Here is a 26,065-nt window from a genome sequence, read left to right as displayed (position 1 = left end):
GACTCATATGCACCAATTATGAAATATTGTTTTTTAATAATCTATATGTACCAATCATGTAATTCCCTTATACATATACTGTCTCATCGGGTACTATAAACTATATGATGTGCACAGTCCCCCTATATAATTAGATGCGCCAATGGGAGTTCTGCCTATATAAATTGTCCAACTGGCACCTACGGGGTTAATAAGATAGAAATTTAACTGAAGTGGAACGCAATGCGTTCCAGACACATTGATTGAAGTGAAGGAGGAGACAGGACGCCGGCGTGTTGCGAGATTATAGCTACGTTGCACAGCAAAAGAAAAAGAGGAACTGAAAATTTGGTATGCAAAGCTACCTTCGTTCACGGGGGACGCCTAGCGCCAGCCGGACCCGGAAGTCAGTGGAACGCAGGAAGCGCTTAGCGTGCGTTCCACTGCCCAATAGTTACGAAAGGGAAGGATTCCTTAAGAATCCTAATAGTTAGCGATGGCACACAGAGCCCTTCACATAGTGACAACCCGCCCACATATCCCCCTTTCACCCACCATATTCATTTGATCATTTAATCTCAGAAATACCCCTAATTGAAAAACGGAAGTGACGTTCTTCCCACCACCCCATATAAACCCCAGTGGTAAGCCTAGTCCATTCTGTCTACTAACAGAAGCGACTGGATACTTATACTGGGGTAAGAATCACATTAGTTATTTATAAATTAAATAATTAATGTCACATGATTCCCAGTGACCTCACTTATATCCCATTCCAATAGGATTTACTCCAAGAGTTACCTGTTAGTAGCACACTCAGGACATTGCAAAGTATATACTGGTGTTTCTAATTATTATCCTTTGAGAGGTCCACCTAAAAAAGTTCACCTATAATATGTTAACTTATAATATGTATGGAGGGGAGATTATGGTAATTTCTGTTGAATATGCAAATGAAGCCCTACCTACTAGGTACAACTATATGATGAAGGTCCCATATGCTTTAACCTTTGAAGTATGGTGAAATATTACTGTGTTTATGCGATTGTAATAACGACAAGGAGCCATTGTGATAGATACGGGAATATCCAATCATATGTAGCTACCATTGGGACTTCTATTAAGATCCAGCCAATATTAAATGGTTAAAACCATCTAAAATTATGCTAAATAAGCCATTACGCCCAACGGGAATTATTTGATATTACGCGGTTAGCCTTAAATGAGTGGTTAATCAGAGTATTATTGATCACCAGAGGAGACCTAAACCCGCCTTCACTACAGGAGGTGCCGGGATTTGGGTTGAGGATACCCACGACTGAGCAGGACACCCATTAGACAGTTACACCGAAAGTAAGACATTACTACTAACATCATGGTAGGTGGACGCTTGACCCCCGACCACCCAGATTTATACATCACTTGAAGATCGTCACTTTAACCTCCCCATAGGCTTTATAGAGCTTCATTTATCATCTACACCGACTGCCCATTACATAAACCTGGACGTTGTCCTTGAATCTCTTAGGTGAGAAACTATTTCACATACTCAACTGTATGTTTTGTCATTCCAACATTGCCTGCCCATCCTCTGATCCAGAAACTTTGCAATCAGTTATATTTTAGATTTTATACTATTGTGTGAAGACACTTACCTGCACTTAATTTTGCTGCGAGGTTAACTACGGATTTGGTATGTATATCCCATACCATTTCATTTTTATAATTTTATATTTGGTGTTTATGTATAAAACACTTATATCGTACTTTGTTTTATCTGTACCTACTGTAGCCATACCCCTGACGAAGTCCCTTGTGACAAAACGCGTTGGGTTTTATGAATAAAGGACCATTTTGTCTGACTTGGAGTCATCATCTTGTATGAAAAAGTGGACGGAAGAGCCGTGTGTTTTAAAATTACTGATAAGCACATCAGTGTAATGGACTAATTGTGAAATCTGGCTAGGTGGTACCCCAATTAGCGCACTCCGATAACCCCCATTTTTTGCTATATATATATATATATATATATATATACTAGGTGATTCATCGCACCCTACGGGCGCTCTTCACACCGTCGTAAGGGGCTGCGCCCCCTTAATTTGTGAACGTTTGTATATGAGAAATATGGTTAGAATTGTATGAAAGATGCCCTGTATTGCAACTTAGGTGTCCGCGAATCGCGGGAGGGGGGGTCGCGGAGGGTGCCGCGAATTGCAGGAGGGGGGGTTGTGGGGGGGTAGATGCTGCGAATCGCGGGAGGGGAGGGATTGCAGAGAATCGCGGGAGGGGGGTCGCGGGGTGGGTTGCCGCAAATCGCGGGAGGGGGGTTACGGGGGCGGGGGTTGCGGCGAATCATGGTAGGGGGGGTCGCGGGGGGTGTGCCGTGAATCAGGGGAGGGGGGGTCACGGGGTGGGGTGCCGAGAATCGCGGGGGGGTGTGTGTGTGCCGTGAATCGCGGGAGTGGGGGTTGCAGGGGGGGTGGGGGGTTGTGACGCGAATCGCCACAAGAAAAAATCAACACAGAAAGGTCAACACATGTAAATGTTGACATAAGTGTGGCACTTCATTGGTGTCCATGTCGACACATGAGAATGAATATGAAAACATTCAAAAAATGAAAAAAAAAACTTCAAAAACTCATGTCAACCTTTTTCATTGTCGACCATAGCCATGTCAGTGTTTTCCATGTGCAATTTAATTCTGGAGCTGCCGCGAATCACGGGGGGTGCCGCGAATTGCGGGAGGGGGGGGGTCGCGGGGTTGGCTGCCGCGAATCGCGGGAGGGGGGGTTACGGGGCGGGGGTTGCGGCGAATCATGGGAGGGGGGGTCGCGGGGGTGTGCCATGAATCACGGAAGGGGGGTCACGGGGTGGGGTGCCGAGAATCGCGGGGAAGGTGTGTGTGTGTGCCGTGAATCGCGGGAGTGGGGGTTGTGGGGGGGGGGGGGGTGTGACGCAAATCGCCACAAGAAAAAATCAACACAGAAAGGTCAACACATGTAAATGTTGACATAAGTGTGGCACTTCATTGGTGTCCATGTCAACACATGAGAATGAATATGAAAACATTCAAAAAATGAAAAAAAAAACTTCAAAAACTCATGTCAACCTTTTTCATTGTCGACCATAGCCATGTCAGTGTTTTCCATGTGCAATTTAATTCTGGAGCTGCCGCGAATCACGGGAGGGCGGGGTTCACAGGGGTTCCGGTGGGGGGTTGCCGCGAATTGCGGGAGGTGGGGGGTGCCGCGAATAGCGGGAGGGGGGTTGCGGGGGGTGTGACGCGAATCGCCACAAGAAAAAATCAACACAGAAAGGTCAACACATGTAAATGTTGACATAAGTGTGCCACTTCATTGGTGTCCATTTTGACACATGACAATGAATATGAAAAAATTAAAAATAAATCTTCAAAAACTCATGTCAACCTTTTTCATTGTCGACCATAGCCATGTCAGTGTTTTGCATGTGCCATTTAATCCTGGGGCTGCTGTGAATCGCGGGAGGGGGGTCGCAGGGGGGGTGCCGCCAATCGTGCAAGGGGGGGTCGCGGGGGGGTTCTTTTTGCCGCGAATCGCGGGAGGGAGGTCGCGGGGGGGTGTTTTTTCCGCGAATCGGGGGGGGGGGTCACGGGGGAGGGTTTGCCGCGATTCGCGGGAGGGGGGGGGTCGCGGGTGGTGGTTATGCCGCGAATTGCGGGAGGGATCGTGGGGGGGTTCTTTTTGCAGCGAATCGCGGGAGGGGGGGTCGCGGGGGGTGTTTTTGCTGCGAATCGCTGTAGGGGGGTCGCGGGGGAGCGGGTGTTTTTGCCGCGAATCGCGGGAGGGGGTGGGGGCGCGGGGGGGAGGTTTTGCCGCAAATCGCGGGAGGGGGGCGCTCATCTGGTGGCTGTGGAGTAGCAGTGCTGGGCAACATGGGAAGGCAGTGGGTGTCTGGCACTGTCTGTGGGCTCACTGGGCTGGTTCTCTGTCACATACCTCCCAACATGACCCTCTCCAGGAGGGACACAATGCTCTGTTTCTAGACTTCCCCTTAATGTATGATTGCCATCACCTGTTTTAAACAGGTTAATTTCTCAGAAAGGTGTTCAGCACAGATGAAGGCAATCACACATTAAGAGGAAAGTCCAGGAACAGAGCGTTATAGACACAGACACCCACTTTGAGTGACAGATGTAGCCAAATATATAGGAGATATATATATATATATATATATATATATATATATATATATATATATATATATATATATATATATATATATATATATATATAGCCCAGAGCTGTCAATCTGTGAGTGTGTGTGTATAATGCTGGGTGGAGTCATAGAGTGAACTTTGCCCCTCACCCAGCGTTTTACACACACCTCCTGGGCTAAGACCCAGAGGTAGAACCTGGATCCCTGGCCTGCAGCACGGCCACCCATCCAGCCTACAGGCCCCGCGTCAGTGCTATTGTGCTTCCACCTAGCAGTGTTCAGGCCCAGGGATGGACGGGTGTCCGAGCTTCTGCTCCGGCTTTCTGTCATCTTGGGGCAGTGTGCACTGTGTACAGCTGCGGACTATGCCATCTGTGATTTTACAGCTGTTCCCACCGCCTGTGCGCCTGCCTGTAGATGACCCCCCCGACCCCCTCACCCCTAAGTACTATGTGCTTCACTTATTGGTGCTCAGGGACGGACAGGCAGACGGACTTCTGATCCGGCTTTCTGTCATTCCCTGGAGGAGGCCATCTTGGATGGGGCAGTGTGTACAGCTGCGGCCTATGCCTGCCGTCGAATAATAATTAAATAAAAAAAATCACAACGTGACAATCTGCCCTAATATTCTGCACTACTATACTAACTGATTTACCAGATGGAGACTGCATCCCCTCCAGTGAACACCAGCCACAGCATCATAGCTCCGTTTCAGGTGTGCAGCCAGCAACCCCACACCTGCCACTCCCACACCCCCGTTACTAATGCACCCACTCATGGCACACCTCCACAACCAACAGTAACCCTTCACAGACCCGGACCATCACTGCACCCACCAATCACCCACCTGCAGTACCCACACACCCATACCTCCCCTACCTTTACTGCACCCTACTTAACCGATGCTCCCACCCAAGACACCAACCAACCCTACCCACACAGGATACCCCCACACCTGCAACTCCACCACCTACAATATCCCCGCACCCGCCACTCCACCACCCCCATTCAACCTCACCCACCAATAGCACTAAACCACACCCACCCGCCACATCACCGCACCCGCCACTCCACCACCCCCACATCCACCTGTGAAAACACCACACTCGCCCCTCCCGCACAAACCATATTTCAAGCAATAAAGGCGTTCACAGATTGAGGGTGGAGCCTTTTACAACGGTGCCAGGAGCGCCCGTAGGGCGCGATGCATCACACCACCCACACGGGGTACCCCCAGGTATAATACATAAACCTCTGAGCGTCTGATGCTCCCGCCATACTTTTACCCCTAAAGAGACTAAGAAACCCCACCCCCTTAAACGTCCTCTATTCCTCCCTTCCCTTTCCACCTGCTCCCCTTTCTCCTGGAATAACCAGAGTCATTTATTTATGGTGAATTAAAGGTCACATTTATTACTCAGATTACCAATATAATCTTAATCACTTAGGTGGCAAAGAAAGCACTGCGGTCCACCAGCCCTCGAACGTAACTGAAGCAAGCCGACCGTGGGAGGCATGGACCCTTTCTCGCAACTGAAACCGGTAACCGACCTGGGTCCCCAGGCCTTTGGAGATCTGCACCCCCTTTATTGGGTGCCTCCGCTTCCTGGCGCCACACTTTGGCTGGCCCGCAGGTACAGTACTTCTGCCCCGTTAAGACAATCTCTGCTATAACTAGATGCTTCTTGGATGTTGCTCCTTCTTCGTCCAAGGGTGGGAGGGACAATCCTTTGTGCATCACCAGTTGCTATTTCTGATCCTCCCCCTATACCTGTCCTGTTCTTACATATGGGTATATGCCCCCGGGGAGGGGCCTGCTCCCAATAGCTCTATCCTACCTTCTCCCTATATCTTTCCTGCTATCTCCTTGCCCCCTTCCTAATACCAGCAAGACAATGGGGCACACCTCCTGGCTTTGGGAGCCCAGTCTAATAGTTTATGGTCTCTCCCGGCTAGTCGCAGCTCGCTCCTATTAAACCTCTGAGCATCTGATGCTCCCGTCATACTTTTACCCCTAAAGAGACTAAGAAACCCCACCCCCTTAAACATCCTCCATCCCTCCCTTCCCTTTCCACCTGCTCCCCTTTCTCCTGGAATAACCAAACAGAGTCATTTATTTATGGCGAATTAAAGGTCACATTTATTAATCAGATTACCAATATAATCTTAATCACTTAGGTGGCAAAGAAAGCACTGCGGTCCACCAGCCCTCGAACGTAACTGAATCAAGCCGACCGTGGGGGGGGCCTTTCTCGCAACTGAAACCGGTAACCGACCTGGGTCCCCAACTTGCCCCCCCCCCCCCGACGCCAGGCCTTTGGAGATTTGCACCCTCTTTATTGGGTGCCTCCGCTTCCTGGCGCTACACTATGGCTGGCCCACAGGTACTTCAGCCAACGCTAGGTTCTCAGAACCGTAGCCCGCCACCTTACCGTGACCTTCCCTCACCCTATGACTCAAACCTTCATAAGGACCCACTGCACACAAATTACATAAAATGACCAACCACAGGAGCCCCTCCGCTCAGGCAGGGTGTCAGCTATGCATCAATTCCTTTCTCCCTGATGTACTTCTTGTAGCTAGCTGAGCGCCACCTCCCGATGCATTTTATCTCTTTCTCCAAACACCCTGCTTCAAATGCTCTGGTGGCTGCGCAAATTCTAAATGAGTGCGTACCATACTCCTTTTCCTGCCAACCGTTAGCCTTCACATATCGCTTAAGCAGGATTTTAAATTGGTATACCATGAGTGGGGACTCATCCGCGTGAGCCAAAAAGGCCTCAGATCCCCCTCCTTTACCCTCGTTGGCTCTGAGCGCCAAGTATTATTTTACAAACCTAATGGGGCAGGTCTCTGGGTTGCTTCCTTCCCGCAATGCCACCCATTTTCCTTTGCCTTGTTGGTCTGTCTTAGGCCTGTGTCTCTTGCAGGCCACCACCGTTCCGCTCACTGATACATTGCCCGCCAACATGCCTGCCCCCTTGCAAGCTTTTGATGCAGCCACCAGGCTCGCTTACCCTAAATGCCCCATGGAATGCCATTGCGAATGCTGCCCTGAGCAATGCTGTTTCAAACACCCCTTTGCACACGTCTTTTGCTGCCGCCATGAGCTGCCCCAGCATTGTCTCGGTAATGGGCCGTCTAGTATCAGGTTCCGTTGGGCTCCGCCTGCCCCAACCTTTCATCATTCGGCTGATGGTAAAGCTCCTTGTAATGTCCTCTCCCCTGCTACTTTTTTAAAGAAAGCAATGGCCACCAGCACTACCCTCACTTGTCCCTAGACTTCCCGTCTGTAGCTTCTCCATGTCGCAGGCGCGAACGAGTCTTTCACCAGCTTGTTCACGCCATCTTGACAACCTGCCATAAATGAGGAGGACATGTTAAATCTTGCAGCTGCGCATGAGGTGCCGCTTCCCACTTTCCCCTTGAGTAGGCATCCGCTCTGATGTTATCTACCCCTGGGATGTGCTTGGCGCGAAAGTTAATGTTGTGCCTCAGGCAAACTAATACCAAATACCTGATCAGATTGATCGCTGGTGGGGAGGAGGCACTCTGCTTGTTGACAGCCTGGACCACCCCCATGTTGTCACACCAGAAGGTTATTTCCTTGTTGGCTAACCTGTTACCCCACAACTCCAACACTACTATGATCGGGAACAGCTCTAGCAGCAGCATATTTCTGGTCAGCCGTGCCCTGACCCAGCTCTGCGGCCACTGCGATGTGCACCATTCTCCCTCGAGATATGCCCCAAAACCACAAGACCCTGCTGCATCGGTGTACAGATGCAGCCTCCTGCTCGACACAGGCGGTGCCGGACAGATGCGAATACCATTGAATTACCTTAGCAATGTTTCCCACATCAACATGTCTTCTCTGATTTCTGTTGTCAGCTTAATCAGATGATGCGGCTTTCTTACCCCTGCTGTGGCCCTTTCCAGTTGTCCGCAGAAGATTCTGCCTCATGGGATAACCCTGCATGCGAAGTTCAGTGACCTCAGCAACGATTGGAGCTGTTTTATGGTAATCTTGTTTGCTCTGGCCTGCTCTCTAATCTGCCTCATAATGCCAGCAACCTTGTCCTCTACACAGCCCGTCGGTGGTATCTATTTCTATTCCAGGATACAACAGTTTGTTCATAGGCTCCTCTGTTTTTTCTGTTGCTATGGGAACCCCAAAAGTGTGGAACAGTGCCTGCAAGGATTTAAGAGCCGCTCGCATGTGTCAGTGTTCGCCTGGCTGACCATTAGAGAGTCATCCAGATAGTGTGCAATTGTCCTGCAGCCCGTCCCCGCCTCAACGCACCAGTGCAGGAACGTGCTGAATTTTTCAAAGAACGCGCATGAAATGGCGCAACCCATGGGTAAGCATAGAGCCACATAGTAACTGCCCTTGAACTTTAGTCCCATGAATCCGTGACTACTGTATGTAGGTAAAGGGTGAGGGGCCTAAATGCTGATGCAATATCTATCTTGCCCAATTGGGCCCCTACCCCACAGTTGCGCACTATTCTGAGCGCATCTTCAAAAGACTGGTAAGCGACGCTGCACTGCTGCTTTTCCAAGGCGTCATTCACTGATTTTCCTGCTGGGAATTACATGTGTTGGATGAGCCTGAATTTCCCATGACCTGGCCTTTCGGCATGCGCTTTGGACTCCCTGCACTAACCCTTCTCCGGCTGTCTGTAGTAGGGAAAGGGGAATGGGAGGTTACCAGGGCACAGGTATGAGAAAATAAAGAATGAAGTGTGTTCAAATCCACAGTATTATATATTTATAGATGTAAGTACAAGACTTATATTCAAGAATAAAGAGTGTGGAGGTGCTCCCTAGAGAGTAAAAGTATAGTATTGGGAAAAAAAGGGAAAGACTCTCTTTTTGTCGGGGCACTCTTATACAGTAATTAATACAGTTTAATAAAGAAAATTAGAAAAGATGGGTGAGCATGTGGCAGACACAGCTACGTCAATTGTGGTAAAACCCTTAAATTGTAGTGATACACTATTGGTATGTTCAGGGATGTTCCCTGATACAAGTATTCTTAATTTTTTTTAAATATAGCTTTTAGTAAGATTACAGTAAAATTAGACACTAGACATGGACACACAAACAGATAACATGAATAGATACAACCGCCTAGGCCAACACTATACCTGGGATGTGATCCCTCTGATAGATATTTGAGGAATAGGCTCCCTCTAGCAAATTTCTGGGTGTTTCTTTCTACAAGTCTGAATTGGTCAGACACAAAACAGCCATAGACAATGTATGTACAGAGAAAAAATTATTGCTCCATAATCTACAAAACAAGTGCTTCACAGTTTATGTAAAGGTTATGATATTGAAGTGTTATATGTAGTCACTTCTTACATCAGAAGTTTACAGTGTTTCCACACTTGTATCAAAAGTATCAATGTTCGGAATGTTGTTTGGATACACTGAAATACTTTAGACAGAACAAAGTTTTTGCACTTTTTAATATATTATGCTCATGTAGATTTCCCTTGTTTTAGGCTGCAATTGCCACCCTTCTCCTACACAGTTCCAACTGATATAGTTATGTTTAATAAACTCTTATCAAATTGTTTAGAGAATTGATGGGTTTTTAGAAAGAAGGCTAGTAATTTTTGGCAGTATGTGTATCAGTTTCACAGAGAATAATATAGGTCTCAGCGAAAATATAAGTAGGTATTATAGTCAATTTTGCAAAAAGAGGCAAGAAAACGGTCTCCATTCTACCAGAAAATAAGGGAAAGAAAGAAAGAAGTAAAAAAGGAAAAAAGAGAAGAAAAAGGAAAAAGGAAGGCAGAACGAATCAAGGTATAAAGATTGATAACCAAAACAGAACACTCCAAGGTGACACTACGCCGACTTTGTATACCTATAGTATGGATAGGAAGGTAATTGTTCAGTCAAGTCTCCTTGACTGCTACTGGTCACATTGCCCCATACCAGCTACCACTAGGTATGTTTTTAGTGGGCCTTTACAGGTATTGTGGGAAGTCAACCTTAATTCCCTATAAGTCCCCTTGGGGTGGCTGCTGCCCAGCTTTATATACCTATAGCAAAGTTTTGGGGATCAATGGTTTCCTGCAGTGGGGTCACCCCCTCTGTGTACTTGAAAGTCCCAGGTTTTGCTAGCTTCCGTCAGGATACTGATGGGCTTTTAGGTATTGCGGGTGAGCGGACCCCAAATGGCCTAGGGATCTATGTGGGAAGGAGGTGGGGTGGCTGCTGCCCATTTCTATACCTGTGGCAATACTAGACTCATAAATTTCCTGCAGAGGGGTCACCCCCTCTGTGTACTCAAATGGTCCAAATAAATGCAGGCTTCCTGTCAGGGTCAGGTGACACTGAGGGGCCAATAAGGTATAACGGGTGAGCGGACCCTACTAGTTTGTTTGGTATCAAAGAAAAGTTATATAAGAGAGGGGAAGTAGGGAAGATGCATATATCTATCGCTGCATGTTTGAAAACAATATACCCTTCTGTTAAGTAATGCAATAAATAGCAGTATAATGGTGGCTATATACTAACTCTTTGTGCCATAGAGTTTAGCCAGCAAAGAGAAAAATACCACAATTTTAAGGAAGGTATAATGGTAGGTATAGTGGAGAATGGTAGTATATGAGTAAAATGCAGCAAGATAGAAAGACCAAGTAGGAAAAAGAGGAGGGGAGAGAGATAGTATAGTGAGAGATAAAGTAAAGATGGAGACAGAGAAGAGAGCGGGCGGAGGAGACCGAGATTACCTCACTGTTCACCCCGGGGATCAGGTCTGTGATCGCGCCCGGGTATCCTGCTCAAATGTGGCCGCGGGTCTCAAAGGCTGCTGTGACAGTGTCTGCTGCCGCGAAGGGAGTGTAATACTCTGCAGCCGACTGTGTAGTCGCGTCTATGCTGCTCTCGTTGCTGCGCTCTGAAGTGTTCCAAACAACAAACTGCCGTTGGGGTCTCTCCAAGCCGGCCAGAGCAGCGCGAACAGTGGTGCAAGGTAATCACCAGGGACGGGCCGGGTAATCCCCAAGTTCCCACACGCTGCTGTCAGCGTGTGTACTCTGCATCCACAGCGGATCTCTGCGTTTGCTGAGACAGCATCTGCTGTCTTGGGGGAAGTGTAGTACTCTGCAGCCGGCTGTATGATGCTGCTCTCGGTACTGCGCTCTGAAATATTTCCAGTATAAGCTGCCGTTGGGGTCTCTCCAAGCCGGCCAGAGCAGCGCGAGCTGTGGTGCAAGGTAATGGCAGGGGACGGGCTGGGTAATCCACGAGTCCCCTCACTCTGCTGTCAGCGTGTATAGTTTGTATCCACAAACGATCGTTTCGCCCTGAGGCTTTCTCAATGTGTGCTGACCTGCAGCTTCTCCGTGCCGCTGTCACTAATGCTTTCTTCGCTATGGCGAATGTAAGGCTCTTGCTACTTTTGCACATACTAACACAACGTGGAGGGAAATGTATGGGCCATTGGAACCTGGTTATACCATCATTTTGCCACCACACTAGAACTCATTCCTGTCAAGGCAGAGTACGTTTGCATACTATGCTTTCGGCATTTCCGTAGTTCAGCGTCCGTCCAGGTCATCAGCTTGGCCATTCCCCCCCCCAATCCTTAGGCATCTGCAGGTGGAAGAGGAAGGGTTGCACTGCGAGGTGACATAAAACATGTTAGTTTGTACTGTGTGTAAATATGTTGCATCATGCAGTCTCCCAAACCTGAGCAATAATCCTATAATGCCACCTCCCTGCATTCTCCTTTTTATGTTTCCTACTGTAATATCCTAACCTCAGTATTAATGCTTCTTTACCTTTTTCTTTCTTTCAGGTTCTATTGTCTCTCTCCCGGCCGACTTCCAGAATTTTTCTTCGGTAAGTATAGTCACGGTTGTGTATCATGAAACGTTTATTTATATAACAGATGAATATATTTGCAATACATATATTTATATACATGCAGTTGTAACACTTTATGTGATGAAGAAAAGTAACAGGATACTGATAAAATTACACTAAGTGCGTACCAGCGATATAGAATACTACCAATTTCACAAAAGTTTTCAATGACCTGTTAAAGTTTATCTATTAACTCTATGATAACACAAATGAATCTTTATATTCCCACAACTGGACCCATATTATTTTAAGATATGGTACCAACCAGCATACGGTAAATCGATACTCTACAAGGGTACTTGTACAGTCTGTATATCTAGCAAGGAGGTGCCAAGTTCAATCAGTTAATGAGTCTCGGAGTCCCAGATTATGCTAACCTCCTTGCCAAGATAGTTTTGATCAGCGTTTAACTTCCCTGTAGTATACGGCTAATCACAAAATATTTGTACTCCAACTGGTATCTTGTATAGATGCACTGTAACTTGTACTTATCCTGTCCACTCAGGATGTTGCTATAAATTACTCAGTGTACACTTTCAAGCTGTATGCAGATTCAGAGGAGCGCCCCCTGGCTCAGTGAACCGGGTCTAGCTCTTCTCTTTACTTGCAGATGGATATAATGAATAAACTTCCTCCAAGTTGTCTAAACTGTCTGAGTTCTCTGTCTGTTCTACTTGGGCGAGTTATAATTCGTGAAACAATTTAATGACAGTAAGCACGGATCTATGAAGCAGTTCTATAGCTACAGCAGTGTTTCCCTGGTTACCCTGGCAACAGGCCTCAGTTGTTTCCTTTCCTGTCAGAATTACAAGCTGTAAGCTATATGATTAAAGTAGCAGGCTTATATGTCTTCCTGGAGTCTGTGCTGTGTTAATTAGAGTTCAATTCAGCTACTCTGTTTACATACAGTTAAATGGAAGATACACTGCCTGTCAGTACGCTGCACTGTGTGAAACGGACAAGCATAAATGAGTCTCCCTTAGGATACACTGCGCTGGCTGAATATGTAACAGTTAGTCTCTTTTATGTAGTATAATACTTATATGCAAGAGCCACTGCGTTCCTGAGGTAACTTCTAACAGATATATTTGCAGAAAGGTAAGGAGTGTCTGAATGCTGTAAGGTTTTCTCACTCGATTCCTGTCAGTTAGCTTTCCATATGTTAACACTGACTGACCTTACTTAGTTGGCAAATACTGTAATCCACAGACTGTATAGTTACTGTAAACTGTATATTGACCATAGCCTGTATCCTGCTCAGAGGGATCAACAAACTGCTCTTTGCTGACTCTGCTTGGATATGTGGAGATAAACTGTCTAGGGCTACACTGAGTGCTTCTGTGAGTGATAGGGAAGGGATTGAACTCGCTGCTTAGGTAGCTGTTTATTGCTTGTATAACATGCACCCTGGACCACTTTGCCTGTGGAGTTCTGGCAGCCTTATGAACATCAGCAGTGCCTGAGACTGAATGCAATGGAGTTCACACTGAACACAATATAGCTGGCAATTTTATATCACTTTACTAGTCCATCTTCCACTCTCTCCCTCTCCGCTTGGGCTGCTAGGTAGCTGTACAATGTGAGCTGTCAGGGCTGAGGTAAATGGCTCCCTATATGGTGCTGGGCGGGTAAGGGCTGTGTTTAGGCTGAACTGTCACTGCGTAGTAAGGCTCTGTGAGTGGCTGTGACTGAGATAGAGGCCGTGCTGGAGATGTGCTATGCTGCTGTGTGGGTGGGTTTATCACTCACCACTCCCCATCTATGTCACTCGGTTCCAGGTTTCCCCAATCTCCGCCTCGGCAGCTGTTACTCCAATGCTGCATCACTCCTGATCAGCCCTCTTGCTCCGTCTCTTCTCTGCCTCCGTCCTGTCACTCAGACCCTGTGTCACGGCCCAGCCTCCGTCTTGCTCCGACCTCCTGCTGCCCAGCTCTGCAGTCTTAACTCCTTCTTCCCTGAGGTAACTCTCCCCTCCGTTATCAGCTGTGTTCTATTTATAACCCAGCAGCACGCGAGCCTCCAGCTTCCCGCTCTCAGCGCCGTGCTGTAAAACTTTATTACACAGAGATTTATTGTTGTCTTTGATCCCCTCTGTACAGGGCATTTTAACTCTGTAAGGGCATTCCCCTCCAGGGAACTTTAGTGCATAAAATAAATAATAAACACACTGCTTTCTATGAGAGTCTCTATTGCCTTCTGTGAAGGCATCTTTATATATGTCCATGAAACATGTAATGTCCCCTATGGAGGTGGTATATAGGTACACAGCAACCATATCTTACAATAAAACAAGAAACTAGGGCATCACAGGCCCACAGTATGTAAATACTACTCTAAGCATAACATTATTTACACAGGATATTACACTACCCTGCCTCTATCCGTATACAAGTGACTAAATAGCTACCCCCATGGAAATTTGTAATGTCCCATTAAGCCCCATTGGCATTAGACATTTCACGGAGCTTGTTCATTAAATAGTGCATTACCTTTGTTCTATATGACCGTGAAAGAGAACCTGTACTAAGCTTCCAAAGAAGGGGCTGTTATCCCTTGTATTAGCATAAAGGTTGTAAGATGTTGCCACCACATTGCTGGCAGGTGCACTGCGCATAGGTCTCCTTGCACCCTTCTGATTCCTATACATAATTTGCTCTACACCACGGGTGTCAAACACAAGGCCTGCGGGCCAAATCCGGCCCGCCAGACCTCGTCATGTGGCCCATGCGAGGAGATAGCATGCAGGGGCAGTGTGTCTAAAACAGGAGTGCTGTAGGCCGCGTCCGTGGCCGCCTTACCTGTTCCTCCACTGTCGGCGGCCATGTTCCTGTAGGCACATATGTATGCGGCTACAGAAACATGGCCGCCGGCCTCCACAGCTACGTGGAGGAGGGCCCGGCTGCCTGTTCCCTCTGATGCCCGGCAGTGACAGACACTGGGTGGGGACGTCATGACGATGACGCCGCCCGCCCATGCGTCTGTAGAGAAGTAGAAGCAGGCAGGGAAGCTGGACCGGGAGTCGGGGACAGTGTGGCCGCAGCAAGCAGTAAAGAAAAGCTGGAAGCCGCAGCAGCTGCAGGACAGACGGAGAAACAGTAAGTGAGGATGAGGATCACACTCACAATAAAAAAAATATATATATCTGCTGTTTCCTGAGGTGTCCCCGTGTATAATAATAATAATGCCATGACACCACAGGCTGCTCCTCCTGTATAATCATTTATGTGTCATGGCATTACTTTTATTATATTATACAGGGGGAGCAGCCTGTGGTGTCATGGCATTCATTTTATATTATACAGGGGGAGCAGCCTGTGGTGTCATGGCATTATAATTATACAGGGGGACCTACAGATACAACCGGCCCTTTGAGGGTGACCAAACTGCTGATGCGGCCCCCGATGAATTTGAGTTTGACACCCCTGCTCTACACCCTGCTCATGCTATTGCACCTATGACTGTTTTCCACCCATGTTACACAAAATCACTTAGATTTTGCTGTGATTATTCTGATTTGCTTATTCCATTTCTGAATTTCCAGCACATTCCGCCTAATTGGCAAGCTAATGTGCACTGAGCGGTTACCTGCCCGGTGTAGTTATGCGTCCATCCATTTATTTATTTTTAATGCATAATCTGTTAAAGGTCCCATCTGCTTTGCACCCAGCATCAGCAATATTACTTCCCTGCTAAGGCCAAGCATGTACCCCTTAAAAACTTAACTTACAAAAAAAAAAAAAAAAAACTTAACTTACAAACTTAGTTGCTGCGAGAACTATGGTTCCACCCCTGTGCCCTAATTATATTCATTTCTTCTTATACAATTGCATGAATTGACTTAACAAAATTCTAACATGAAAGGATTTTGTATAAAGCAGCAGATTAACCCAGCGCTCTTCAGGAAGTAACGTAAGGTTGCTCTGGCCTGCCAAAGATATAACAGTCTAATATGAAGTAAAATGCTTATCATGCACAAATGTAATGAATTCACTTATTGATATCCTGTACTACTATTATTATTGTACATACACGATTGTAACAATGAACTTACTCATTTGTATGTGACACCATATTATATTACTGACTGCAGCTTAATCTAACCCGATACAATATATAATTTCCCCATTCAGCAACATCTTCATAATGCTGTCTATTATACCCCTATGATGCCTTGCATGCTGAAAATTGCACCACATAATGAATTTTCCTGCATTATATTAACTTTAAAAACAAAACCATGGGTTCCCATATTTGCATTCTGCCTATCTAAACTTATGCTTTGTCATATCCTAATAATTATAAAAATAACCCTCAGTAATATAATTAGGGGGAGGGGGGGATGGGACTTGTTTATAACCTGCCTGAACATTGGGCCTAATTCTATGCTTTTCTTTTATTCCTTAGGGCAGTGGTTCCCAAACTGTGCGCCTAGGCTCCCTGGGGTGCCTCGGAGCACTTGCAGGGGTGTGTTGGGTTGGTGGTCCAGAACCAATTCAAATTATTTATGGTCAATGTAATAGGCAAAACCAGAGCTTGTGGCTTCCAGTTTTAAAATATGTGGATAAACAGAAGTGAATCCTGTCCTTCACCACATAACTGGACCTAAGGATAACATATAAGCACAACTTATTTAATTTAATATTGTTTTCTGAAATTCTCGGTAGCAAACTTTGCACCTAGGGGTGCCGCGACACATATTCTGATAATCTAGTGTGCCGTGATGCAGAAAAGTTTGGGAACCACTGCCTTAGGGGAAAGTTGCCCAGCATAATACAAAACATGTGTGAATATACTAACTGAAAAAAAAAGAGGGGAAAAATAGATTGGTAAAATTCTATCTGCATTAAAGATTGAATTCATAAAATTACAGAGACATTGGGAGTTTGTAACAGCAGATTGCAGCAGGGTACCGAATATGGAATTAAGTAAAAGAATAAGAAGAAATACTTGCAAATAAATATCCCTAGATACTTATCATAATATTTCTGTATCATTCCTCTGCTGCTTTCTGGATGTTCTTGCTGGACAATCCTTTGTGCATCACCAGTTGCTATATCTGATCCTCCCCCTATACAGTGGCGTACCTAGATATTCGGAGGCCCCATAGCAAAAGTTTGTAAGGGCCCCCTATTTAGCAACTGATGGTGAGAAATGTATGCAAAACATATTACTTAGACTGCAAAGATGGGCCCCTTCAGCTCTGGGCCCCATAGCAGCTGCACCCCTTGCACCTATGGTAGTTACGCCCTTGCCCCTATACCTGTCCTGTTCTTAAGTATGGGTATACACCCCCAGGGAGGGGCCTGCTCCCAATAGCTCTATCCTACCTTCCCTCTATCTCTTCCCTGATATCTCCTTGCCCCCTTCCTAATACCAGCAAGACAATGGGCAGTATTCAATGAGCATTTTGGCGATGTGCAGCGAATCCTGTGTAGGATTCGCTGCACATTCACCACTGCTCGCTGCATTCCGGAGCCTCGCCGGCTCCAGTATTCAACGTGTCAGGGGCTCGCTGCCCCAGACTGGTGAATTTTAACTCCTGTGGCCATGCCGCAGGGAGCCCGAGGACGGTGGTAGGCAGGGAGATGGAAGTCTCCCTGCCTGCCCCAGAACGTTTGTGGGGGGGACGTGGGCTCCCCTGGAGCCAGGCAGCACAGGCTGCCCCCCGGGGGTGCCAGCAGGGGACCGGGTATATTCACTACACCCGATCATGCATATGTAATGATCGGGTGCAGTGAATATATGAATATCTAATGAGCGGCTCGGATCCGGCCCCCTGCTGGCTGGTCTGTGTAAAAAAAATATATATATATTTTTTAATTAAATATATATTCATGTGCTTACAGCACATGAATAAAAATAGCATGCCCCTCCTCAGAATTAAATTTCCTGATTTTTTTACACCAAATGTAAAAAAACAAAACACTTTATTTTAAAAGTTCACCTTCCACTTCACCATAAAAAGATAGCGATTGCTACTCGGTGAACCATGGCGAAAAAAACCTGCAAATGTATTCGCCATCTGGTCATTGAATAGGGTGATTCACCGTTTTAGTCAAAAATTTGCCGTACAGCACGAAATCGCCATAAAAACATGGCGAATCAGCCTCATTGAATACCGCCCAAAGGGGCACACCTCCTGGCCTTGGGAGCCCAGACTAATAGTTTATGGTCTCTCCCGGCTGGTCGCCACTCGCTCCTATTACTAGGAGCGCAAAGTGCGGCTTATTGTGTCAAGACTCTGGAACATGCAGGAATAATTCTGGGTATAAATATAACTACAAGAATAGATACATAGTTCTATATAGTTCTATATCTGCAACTTAGCAGAATATTGTTACAGTTTTGTGTCAAATCCTAAAGCACTATACAGTAACCATTTTGGATTGTATATCCTCAGCAAAGTGTGTGAATTTGATACTATTCTTCTGCAATCAGACAAACAAGTATATATAAAACCGTATGCTACCTCACATAACGTGATTTAATATTGGTCCATTAAATTGCAAATTGTGATTTAATATCGTAATATGGTTTAAAAAAATTGTGAATTGTGTGACTCAGCAATTTAATAGTGGTTTGAAAAACCTGAGAATCATCAACCATTAGTGGTCTACACAGGAAATTTGGATAGTGATTCAACAGTGGTCTGTATAGGAGATTTAGATAAATAATTGGCTGATCCCTATATTGGTCAATAGATAACTGTAATAAAACAGCATTCTGTACTTTTTCAAGGTGGGATCTTTCTGCGGATCCACCGAGACCACTCACCCTGCAATGCTGTGGTAACAGGGGAGTGCCCCGGTTACCCGCTTTAAGCACCACCTTCTCTATCTATCTCTCTAGGGCCGCGTATGGGCACGGGACTCTCTCACTCCTCGTCCTGTACGGTACAGCAAGACGAGTGAGCAGCAGGAGCCCTGTGCACCATAGAAGCCCTAACTAATGTACTGTCAAACCCAACCTCTATGACTTAAAATAGAGAATATCTCTTTTTTGTCAAAGGAGGGTCTTGATGAATATACAGGGATCACCTACCTTGCAATGCCAGGTGGAAACAAGGGGGTGCCACGTTTGTTTGTCTAAAAGACCACCCTTCCTCACTATCTTTCTGGGATCATATATGGCATGAGACTCTCTCACTCCTCGTCCAATACACTACAGCAAGACGAGTGAGCAGCAGAAGTCTGATGTATCATACAAGTTCCAACTGTATGTAATAAGACTGTGTGATATCTCTTACCCTGCATGACCCATGATTCAGGGCGAGATGTATCAAATGGAAAATGCGGTAAAACCCTGGTTTTACCGCATTTTCCAATGTATCAAAAATGATACCGCACTGAAGGGTATCGCCACCTTTGGGTGGCGATACCCTATAGAAGCCTATGGGCTTCTTTTCGCCGCCCGCCGACGCAAACCCGCCGCCTCGTCGACCCCCCCCTCTGGCTTACCTTCCTGAAGGGTCCTCCTGGACCCCGGAAGGTAAGCCCTGCCTCCCCCTAGTGAAGCAGCCGGATGTCCTTCCGGCTGCAGGGGGGAGGAGGAAGCGCCGGGGACAGTATGCTTAGCTGTCCCCGGCGTGAGGGGAGAGCGTGGCGGCAGGGAGGTGCGGCAGCATCGCGGCGGGGGGCCGCGAAGGGCGGCGATGTATTTTAATACATCCCGCCCTAAATCCTTACCACCATCTAATGAGTGAATATAAAAAGCTCTGATGGTTAATCGGGTATAAGGAAATATGATGGTCATTTTTCACACTTTTCACATTATTCTGCACAACCTTGTACAATAATTGGATGTGGGAATGTGCATATTTATAATCTGACCGGCAAAAATAAAAACACTTAAATATTTCGCGAACGCAAGGCAGGCGTATTAATATTTAATACATTTTCTCCTTTTCTTTATTGTGTGGGAATACATATATAAAATGAATTTAAATAAAATGTTTTAACTGCAAGTAGGCAAAACAGTTCTAGGGGTCAAGCGTGCACCCCACCCGAGTTTCTTTTTTCTTGTTTTTGTGTCCATGTGTAGTTTCACAACAGCTGGAGGGCTGCAGGTTGGACATGCCTGCTCTAGGGGGTTATACAAATACCCACTAAGTATGGGCTGCAGCTGAATCAGAAAAATGACACAAGCATAACTCCCAACTTGTATGTTTTGCAATACGGGACACTGGTGTGCGTCTGAAATTAGGGGGCATGGCCTATAGTCGCATTGTTCTGAGGCCACGCCCCCATTTTGATGCTGTGAGGGCATGGCCCAGTGGCTCTATGAGCCTCTAGCCATGCCCCCAGCCCCACTGGCTGTGGAAATAGACGGTGTTCATCCACACAGCGTCTATTACCGCTGGCCAGCAACTGACAGGGGGACTCCCGACTGCATACCTCCCAACATGACCCATTCCAGGAGGGACACAATGCTCTCCTGCACTTTTCTCTTCATGTATGATTGCCATCACCTGTGGGGAAACGCCTTTCTTTTCAATTAACCTGTTCAAAACAGGTGATGGTAATCATACATTAAGAGGGAAGTCCAGGAACAGAGCATTGTGTCCCTCCTGGAGAGGGTCATGTTGGTAGGTTTGTGCATATCCTCCAACATGACCCATTCCATTAGGTACAAAATGCTCTGCTCCTGGACTTCTTCCTTAATTTAGGATTTCCTTCACCTTTGTTGGAACTGTGAAACCACAGGTGCAGAACGGTGTGCTTTCTCCTTTTTCTTAGGAAAGAATTGAAGGCGGGAAACAGGTATTGCTCAAAAGGGTTAACACTTTACTTGCGCAGTATTCCACAACCTGCGTCTTAAATCAAACAGCGAGAAATGCACAATAACAGTTGACTGACTAAAACTGCAAGAAATCGCTAAACTCTACGGTTCTGACCGTCCACTTCTATCAATGAGAGAATATACTTCGCCTACGGTTCCTGATGCTACAAGTCTATCTAAACTTCACATTTGCATGAATCAGAATGACCCGTAGGGATTATTGCATAGACCAGGATAAACAACAAATAATACTATTGAATCAACAACAGTAACAGATAAATGGGTACTTGTTTCCTAGCACGGCCACAATCGCGGGCATCGTGTACCTTAAAGTTAAGGTACACGATGCCTGCGATGGACGCGATTTCCTTTGAAATTCCTTTGAAATCAGGTCCATTTTGCCGGCAAAGGCAAAATCGTGGGCATCGCGTCGGTTGCGGCCATTAACATATCCCCTAACGCCATGCCCGCGATTTTGCAATAGGTGCGCGTCCTCCGACCTTTTCATTCCCCTACTATCCACGTCGGCGTGGAGTTGAGAATTTAAAGTGTGGCGAGCGCAGCGAGCCACCGAGTCCGAAGAGTGGCGAGCCCCGCGAGGGGACACGTATACCTGTGAAGTAATGCTCGCCATGCTTCGGGCTCGGTGGCTCGCTGCGTTCGCCACACTTTATATTCTCAACTCCACGCCGAAGTGGATAGTAGGGGTATGAAAAGGTCGGAGGACGTGCTCCGCCGCCCCTCGCGGGCTCGCTGCGCTCGCCACGCTTCGGGTTGGCGTCAATCGTGGGGTGGCGTTGAGGGTGTCAAATTGGGGGTGTAGGGAATATTTTACATTGAATCAAATGTAAAATCGGGTCCCAGGGACCCTATTCACATTTCATTCAATTGAAAAATCGCGTCGATCGCATGGCATGCGATTTGGTCGCATGCGATGCGACCAACGCGATTTTTCCGACACGACCACCCCGATGGAAATCGGGGTGGCCGTGCTAGGAAACAAGTACCGATAAATATAATTCTTACATAAATAACCCAGTAGTTATTATTGCATAGAAACAGATAAACAGGATTATTATTACGTGGATCACAGTACACAAATAAAAGCTATTATTGTGCAATAATAAAAGTTCCTAAAGTGCACTTTGGGGCACCTGAGTGATATCACTAACAGTCCTTGACTCAATGTGTCCTTCCTTTGGTATGTCCCAAACAGAGTCTTTCACAGAAGTTCCTTGCCTCCAACAGGGGCCTGAAGGGGTATTTGTAATCCAAGGGGTTAAACAGAGTGTTTAATCCATTGCAGGCACAGGTGTCTTCCCTGAGGCTTCCTTAACTGGGTTAGGGAGGGAGTAACCAAGGGGTTAATAATTCTCAGCCTGTTCCTTTCTCTCTCTAGGTAGGGAAGGTGTAAATGTGCAGTATTGGGAGTGGGGGGGAATCAAGTGTCCAGACAGGGAGGATACTAAGAAACAGTCCTAGGGGCATGAGGTCCAGGTACTCATACAGGTGCCAGGGGTTACTGTGGGACTCACCGCCGCTGGACAGTTGAATGCTGCTGGTCTCTCCACCCCACGTGTGTCTCTCTCTCTTGTTGCTGGGTGCTGCGCTCGCTGCTGCGGCTGCCGATCCACGCTCGCGGCCCCCTCCTGGTATGGAAGCGCCGCTTGTCAGCTGCAGGTCTGGGACCTCCCGGTGCCTTGCTCTCTCTCTCTCTCTTTCTGCCGCCTCCCTCCTCCCGCGCTCCGTTCACCCACTCTCCACATGCGTCCTCCTCCTCCTCTCCCCTCTTCGCGCTTCCACCTCCGCGCGCTTCACTCCTCTCCCTTTTTGAGGCCGCCCCCTGCATCGGTATGGCTCATGGGAGATGTAGTCTTTTGTAGAGGTCCCCCCCTACTGTGCATGTGCGGGGCTGTGATAGAGGCACAGCGTCGGGCATCCATCCAGGCTGTGCGTGACCCCGCAGGTACCCAGTCCTCCTCACAATAGCCCACTACAAATATATATGTATATATCACAGAACACCGTTATCATCACTGAACTAGTTCAACACAGGTGACTGCAATTATCAATTTATACCCCTTTCAGACAGAAAAATCCCAAAAACCCAGGTATTTCCCGGATACAAAAACCCGGGTACAACTAGGCAGCAAGGGGCTGACCTCCTTTCACACAGGAGCAAAAACCCGGGTATTTCCCGTGTCGACCCCTTTCACACAGAAGCCGGATTTTTCCTGCAAAACTCTGTGTGTCATAAGAATAGGACAGTTTTAAAGGCACACAGAGATGAGATCATGAAAAGTGGGAGGTGTCTGCTCACTGCATTGCATTAACCATGGCATGACACAAGGATATGTTGTAAACAAGTTTTATTGTTTTTATGTACTGGAAGGTACATGTTACCTCACATGGCTGTCAGTATATTTGCAATGTTTGAGTACACTGTGGCATCTTTGACTTTCCCAGTCATCTGTTTGCCGATATCCTCCTCCCCTCTCACTGCCAGCAGCTCTCAATTCTTGCTTCTACCAGTGGGCCATGCTATCCTTTTTTCAACTCCCTAATGACCTCAGAGGCCAGCTCCATTGCCATGCCCTCCCAGCCAATCAGAGAAGCCTATCCTCACAACCAATCAGCCAGCACCCCACCAGGAGAGCCAATCAGTGCCTAACAATGTGTAATAATCCCAAAAACCCGGGTCGTTTCCTTTCAGACAGCCGGCGTCCCGGGGTTTTTGGAATACAGACCCGGGAAAAACCCAGGTAAATACCTGGGTCGAAGTCCCGGAACGTTAGACCCGTGTTGACCCTTTCAGACAGAAGAAAAACCCGGGTTGACACGGCAAGAGCAGGGAAATTCCCGGGTCTTTTTTACTGTCTGAAAGGGGTATAAGAGGGAAGTCCAGAAACAGTGTATTTTGTGTCTAATATAGTAACATGTATGCGGTCATGCTGGAGGGTATGCAACTGCCGCCCCCCTGCCGCAGGACACTGCCGGCCACGGGAGGGATGTGGGAACGTCTCCGAAAACCGGGATGTTCCCACGGTAATCAGGACGGTTGGGAGGTATGCACAAGAGAAATTAAATGATGTATATTTAAAGTAGAAAAATTTCTTTTTTCAATTGTTTTTTTGGTACTTGTGAGTTATCCGGGCGTCCGATTTTTTTATTGTATGCCTTAAGTTAAGGCATACAATCAGATGCGATGCGATGCGATATCGCATCGCATCGCATGCGACCATCGGATGCGATGACCCGATTTTTCCATAGGAATCAATGTTAAAATGATTCCTATGGAAAAAGGGGTCCTTTTCATACCCCTACTATCCAAGTGGGCATGGAGTTGGATATAAACCTGTGGCGAGCGCAGCGAGCCACCGAGCCCGAAGCGTGGCGAGCGAAGTGAGCCCCGCGAGGGGACGGTATTCCGTGTCCCCTCGCGGGGCTCGCTACGCTCGCCACGCTTCGGGCTCGGTGGCTCGCTACGCTCGCCACAGGTTTATATCCAACTCTATGCCCACTTGGATAGTAGGGGTATGAAAAGGACCCTTTTTCCCATTGAATTCCATGTTAAAATGGACTCAGTCCATTTTAACATTGATTCCTATGGAAAAATCGGGTCATCGCATCGCATCGCATCCGATGGTCGCATGCGATGCGATGCGATGTCCCGATCCGACCCGATTTCAAAATCGGACGCCCGGATAACTCACAAGTACCGTTTTTTTTTTTTCATCTCCACTATTGTTTAGTGTATCGGGGGTTTCTTTCTGTCTGGGTGGTGGCTATCTACTCGCACTCATCTGCAACTGAGTCAGGCCTGAAATGAATCAGGCCCCAAGTCAGAGTCAGACACATCTCACTTTCACTTTCTCTCTCAGCTTTCCTAACTTTTCCAGCCACCGTCTGCCTGGTAACTGTGGATCCTCTATCTGCAAATTTTCCTATTGGTTAGAAATCCAGACACCATCCAATCAGCAGGGAGACCACACCTCCTGTGCACAGAGTTCTGTGTGTGACTGGGTGACAGTGTTATACATGATATCAGCGTCTCTCTGGGAACTTTCTTCTGTTACTGGTCCAGGACCCGCCCAACATATCACCCACGGGAGGGTGTCAGCCCAACATATCACAGACAGGAGAATGTTCCCCCTCTTCCTGCTGATTCTGGGGCTGTCAGGCGTCTGCTCTGGTGAGTAACATGTATGTGGTATCAGGTGTATAGTAACATGTATGTGGTATCAGGTGTATAGTAACACGTATGTGGTATCAGGTGTATGGTAACATGTATGTGGTATCAGGTGTATGGTAACATGTATGTGGTATCAGGTGTATGGTAACATGTATGTGGTAGCAGGTGTATAGTAACATGTATGTGGTATCAGGTGTATAGTAACATGTATGTGGTATCAGGTGTATAGTAACACGTATGTGGTATCAGGTGTATGGTAACATGTATGTGGTATCAGGTGTATGGTAACATGTATGTGGTATCAGGTGTATGGTAACATGTATGTGGTAGCAGGTGTATGGTAACATGTATGTGGTAGCAGGTGTATAGTAACATGTATGTGGTATCAGGTACATAGTAACATGTATGTGGTAGCAGGTACATAGTAACATGTATGTGGTAGCAGGTGTATAGTAACATGTATGTGGTAGCAGGTGTATAGTAACATGTATGTGGTATCAGGTGTATAGTAACATGTATGTGGTATCAGGTGTATAGTAACATGTATGTGGTATCAGGTGTATAGTAACATGTATGCGGTATTAGGTGTATAGTAACATGTATGTGGTATCAGGTGTATAGTAACATGTATGTGGTATCAGGTACATAGTAACATGTATGTGGTATCAGGTGTATAGTAACATGTATGCGGTAGCAGGTGTATAGTAACATGTATGCGGTAGCAGGTGTATGGTAACATGTATGTGGTATCAGGTGTATGGTAACATGTATGCGGTATTAGGTGTATAGTAACATGTATGCGGTATCAGGTGTATAGTAACATGTATGTGGTATCAGGTACATAGTAACATGTATGTGGTAGCAGGTGTATAGTAACATGTATGCGGTAGCAGGTGTATAGTAACATGTATGCGGTATCAGGTGTATGGTAACATGTATGTGGTATCAGGTGTATGGTAACATGTATGCGGTATCAGGTGTATAGTAACATGTATGTGGTATCAGGTGTATAGTAACATGTATGTGGTA

The 26,065-nt window shown here is 46.7% G+C and overlaps 1 protein-coding gene across 5 annotated transcripts in view; it reads left to right on the top strand.

Annotated features, from left to right (window-relative positions):
* Window positions 1-656: 656 nt before the first annotated feature.
* LOC146036278 (class I histocompatibility antigen, F10 alpha chain-like) overlaps window positions 657-26,065 on the top strand; it is a 125,620-nt gene continuing 100,211 nt past the window's right edge. The window contains exons 1-3 of one of the 5 annotated variants that reach the window (XM_083160192.1): window positions 657-677; window positions 11,999-12,042; window positions 24,726-25,036. In XM_083160192.1, coding sequence (XP_083016318.1) covers window positions 24,883-25,036 — 154 coding nt within the window. In that variant the 5' untranslated portion in view covers window positions 657-677; window positions 11,999-12,042; window positions 24,726-24,882. Of the gene's footprint in view, window positions 678-5,633; window positions 5,814-11,998; window positions 12,043-13,855; window positions 14,027-24,725; window positions 25,037-26,065 lie in introns of those variants that run through there. The other 4 variants (XM_083160194.1, XM_083160191.1, XM_083160190.1 and 1 more) reach the window with 4 other exon arrangements.

Source organism: Crinia signifera, chromosome 9, assembly GCF_055691185.1.
Source record: "Crinia signifera chromosome 9, ASM5569118v1, whole genome shotgun sequence".
Classification (NCBI taxonomy): Eukaryota; Metazoa; Chordata; class Amphibia; order Anura; family Myobatrachidae; genus Crinia; species Crinia signifera.
Note: the sequence above shows the minus strand (reverse complement) of the source record. Positions and strands in the feature narration are given on the sequence as shown.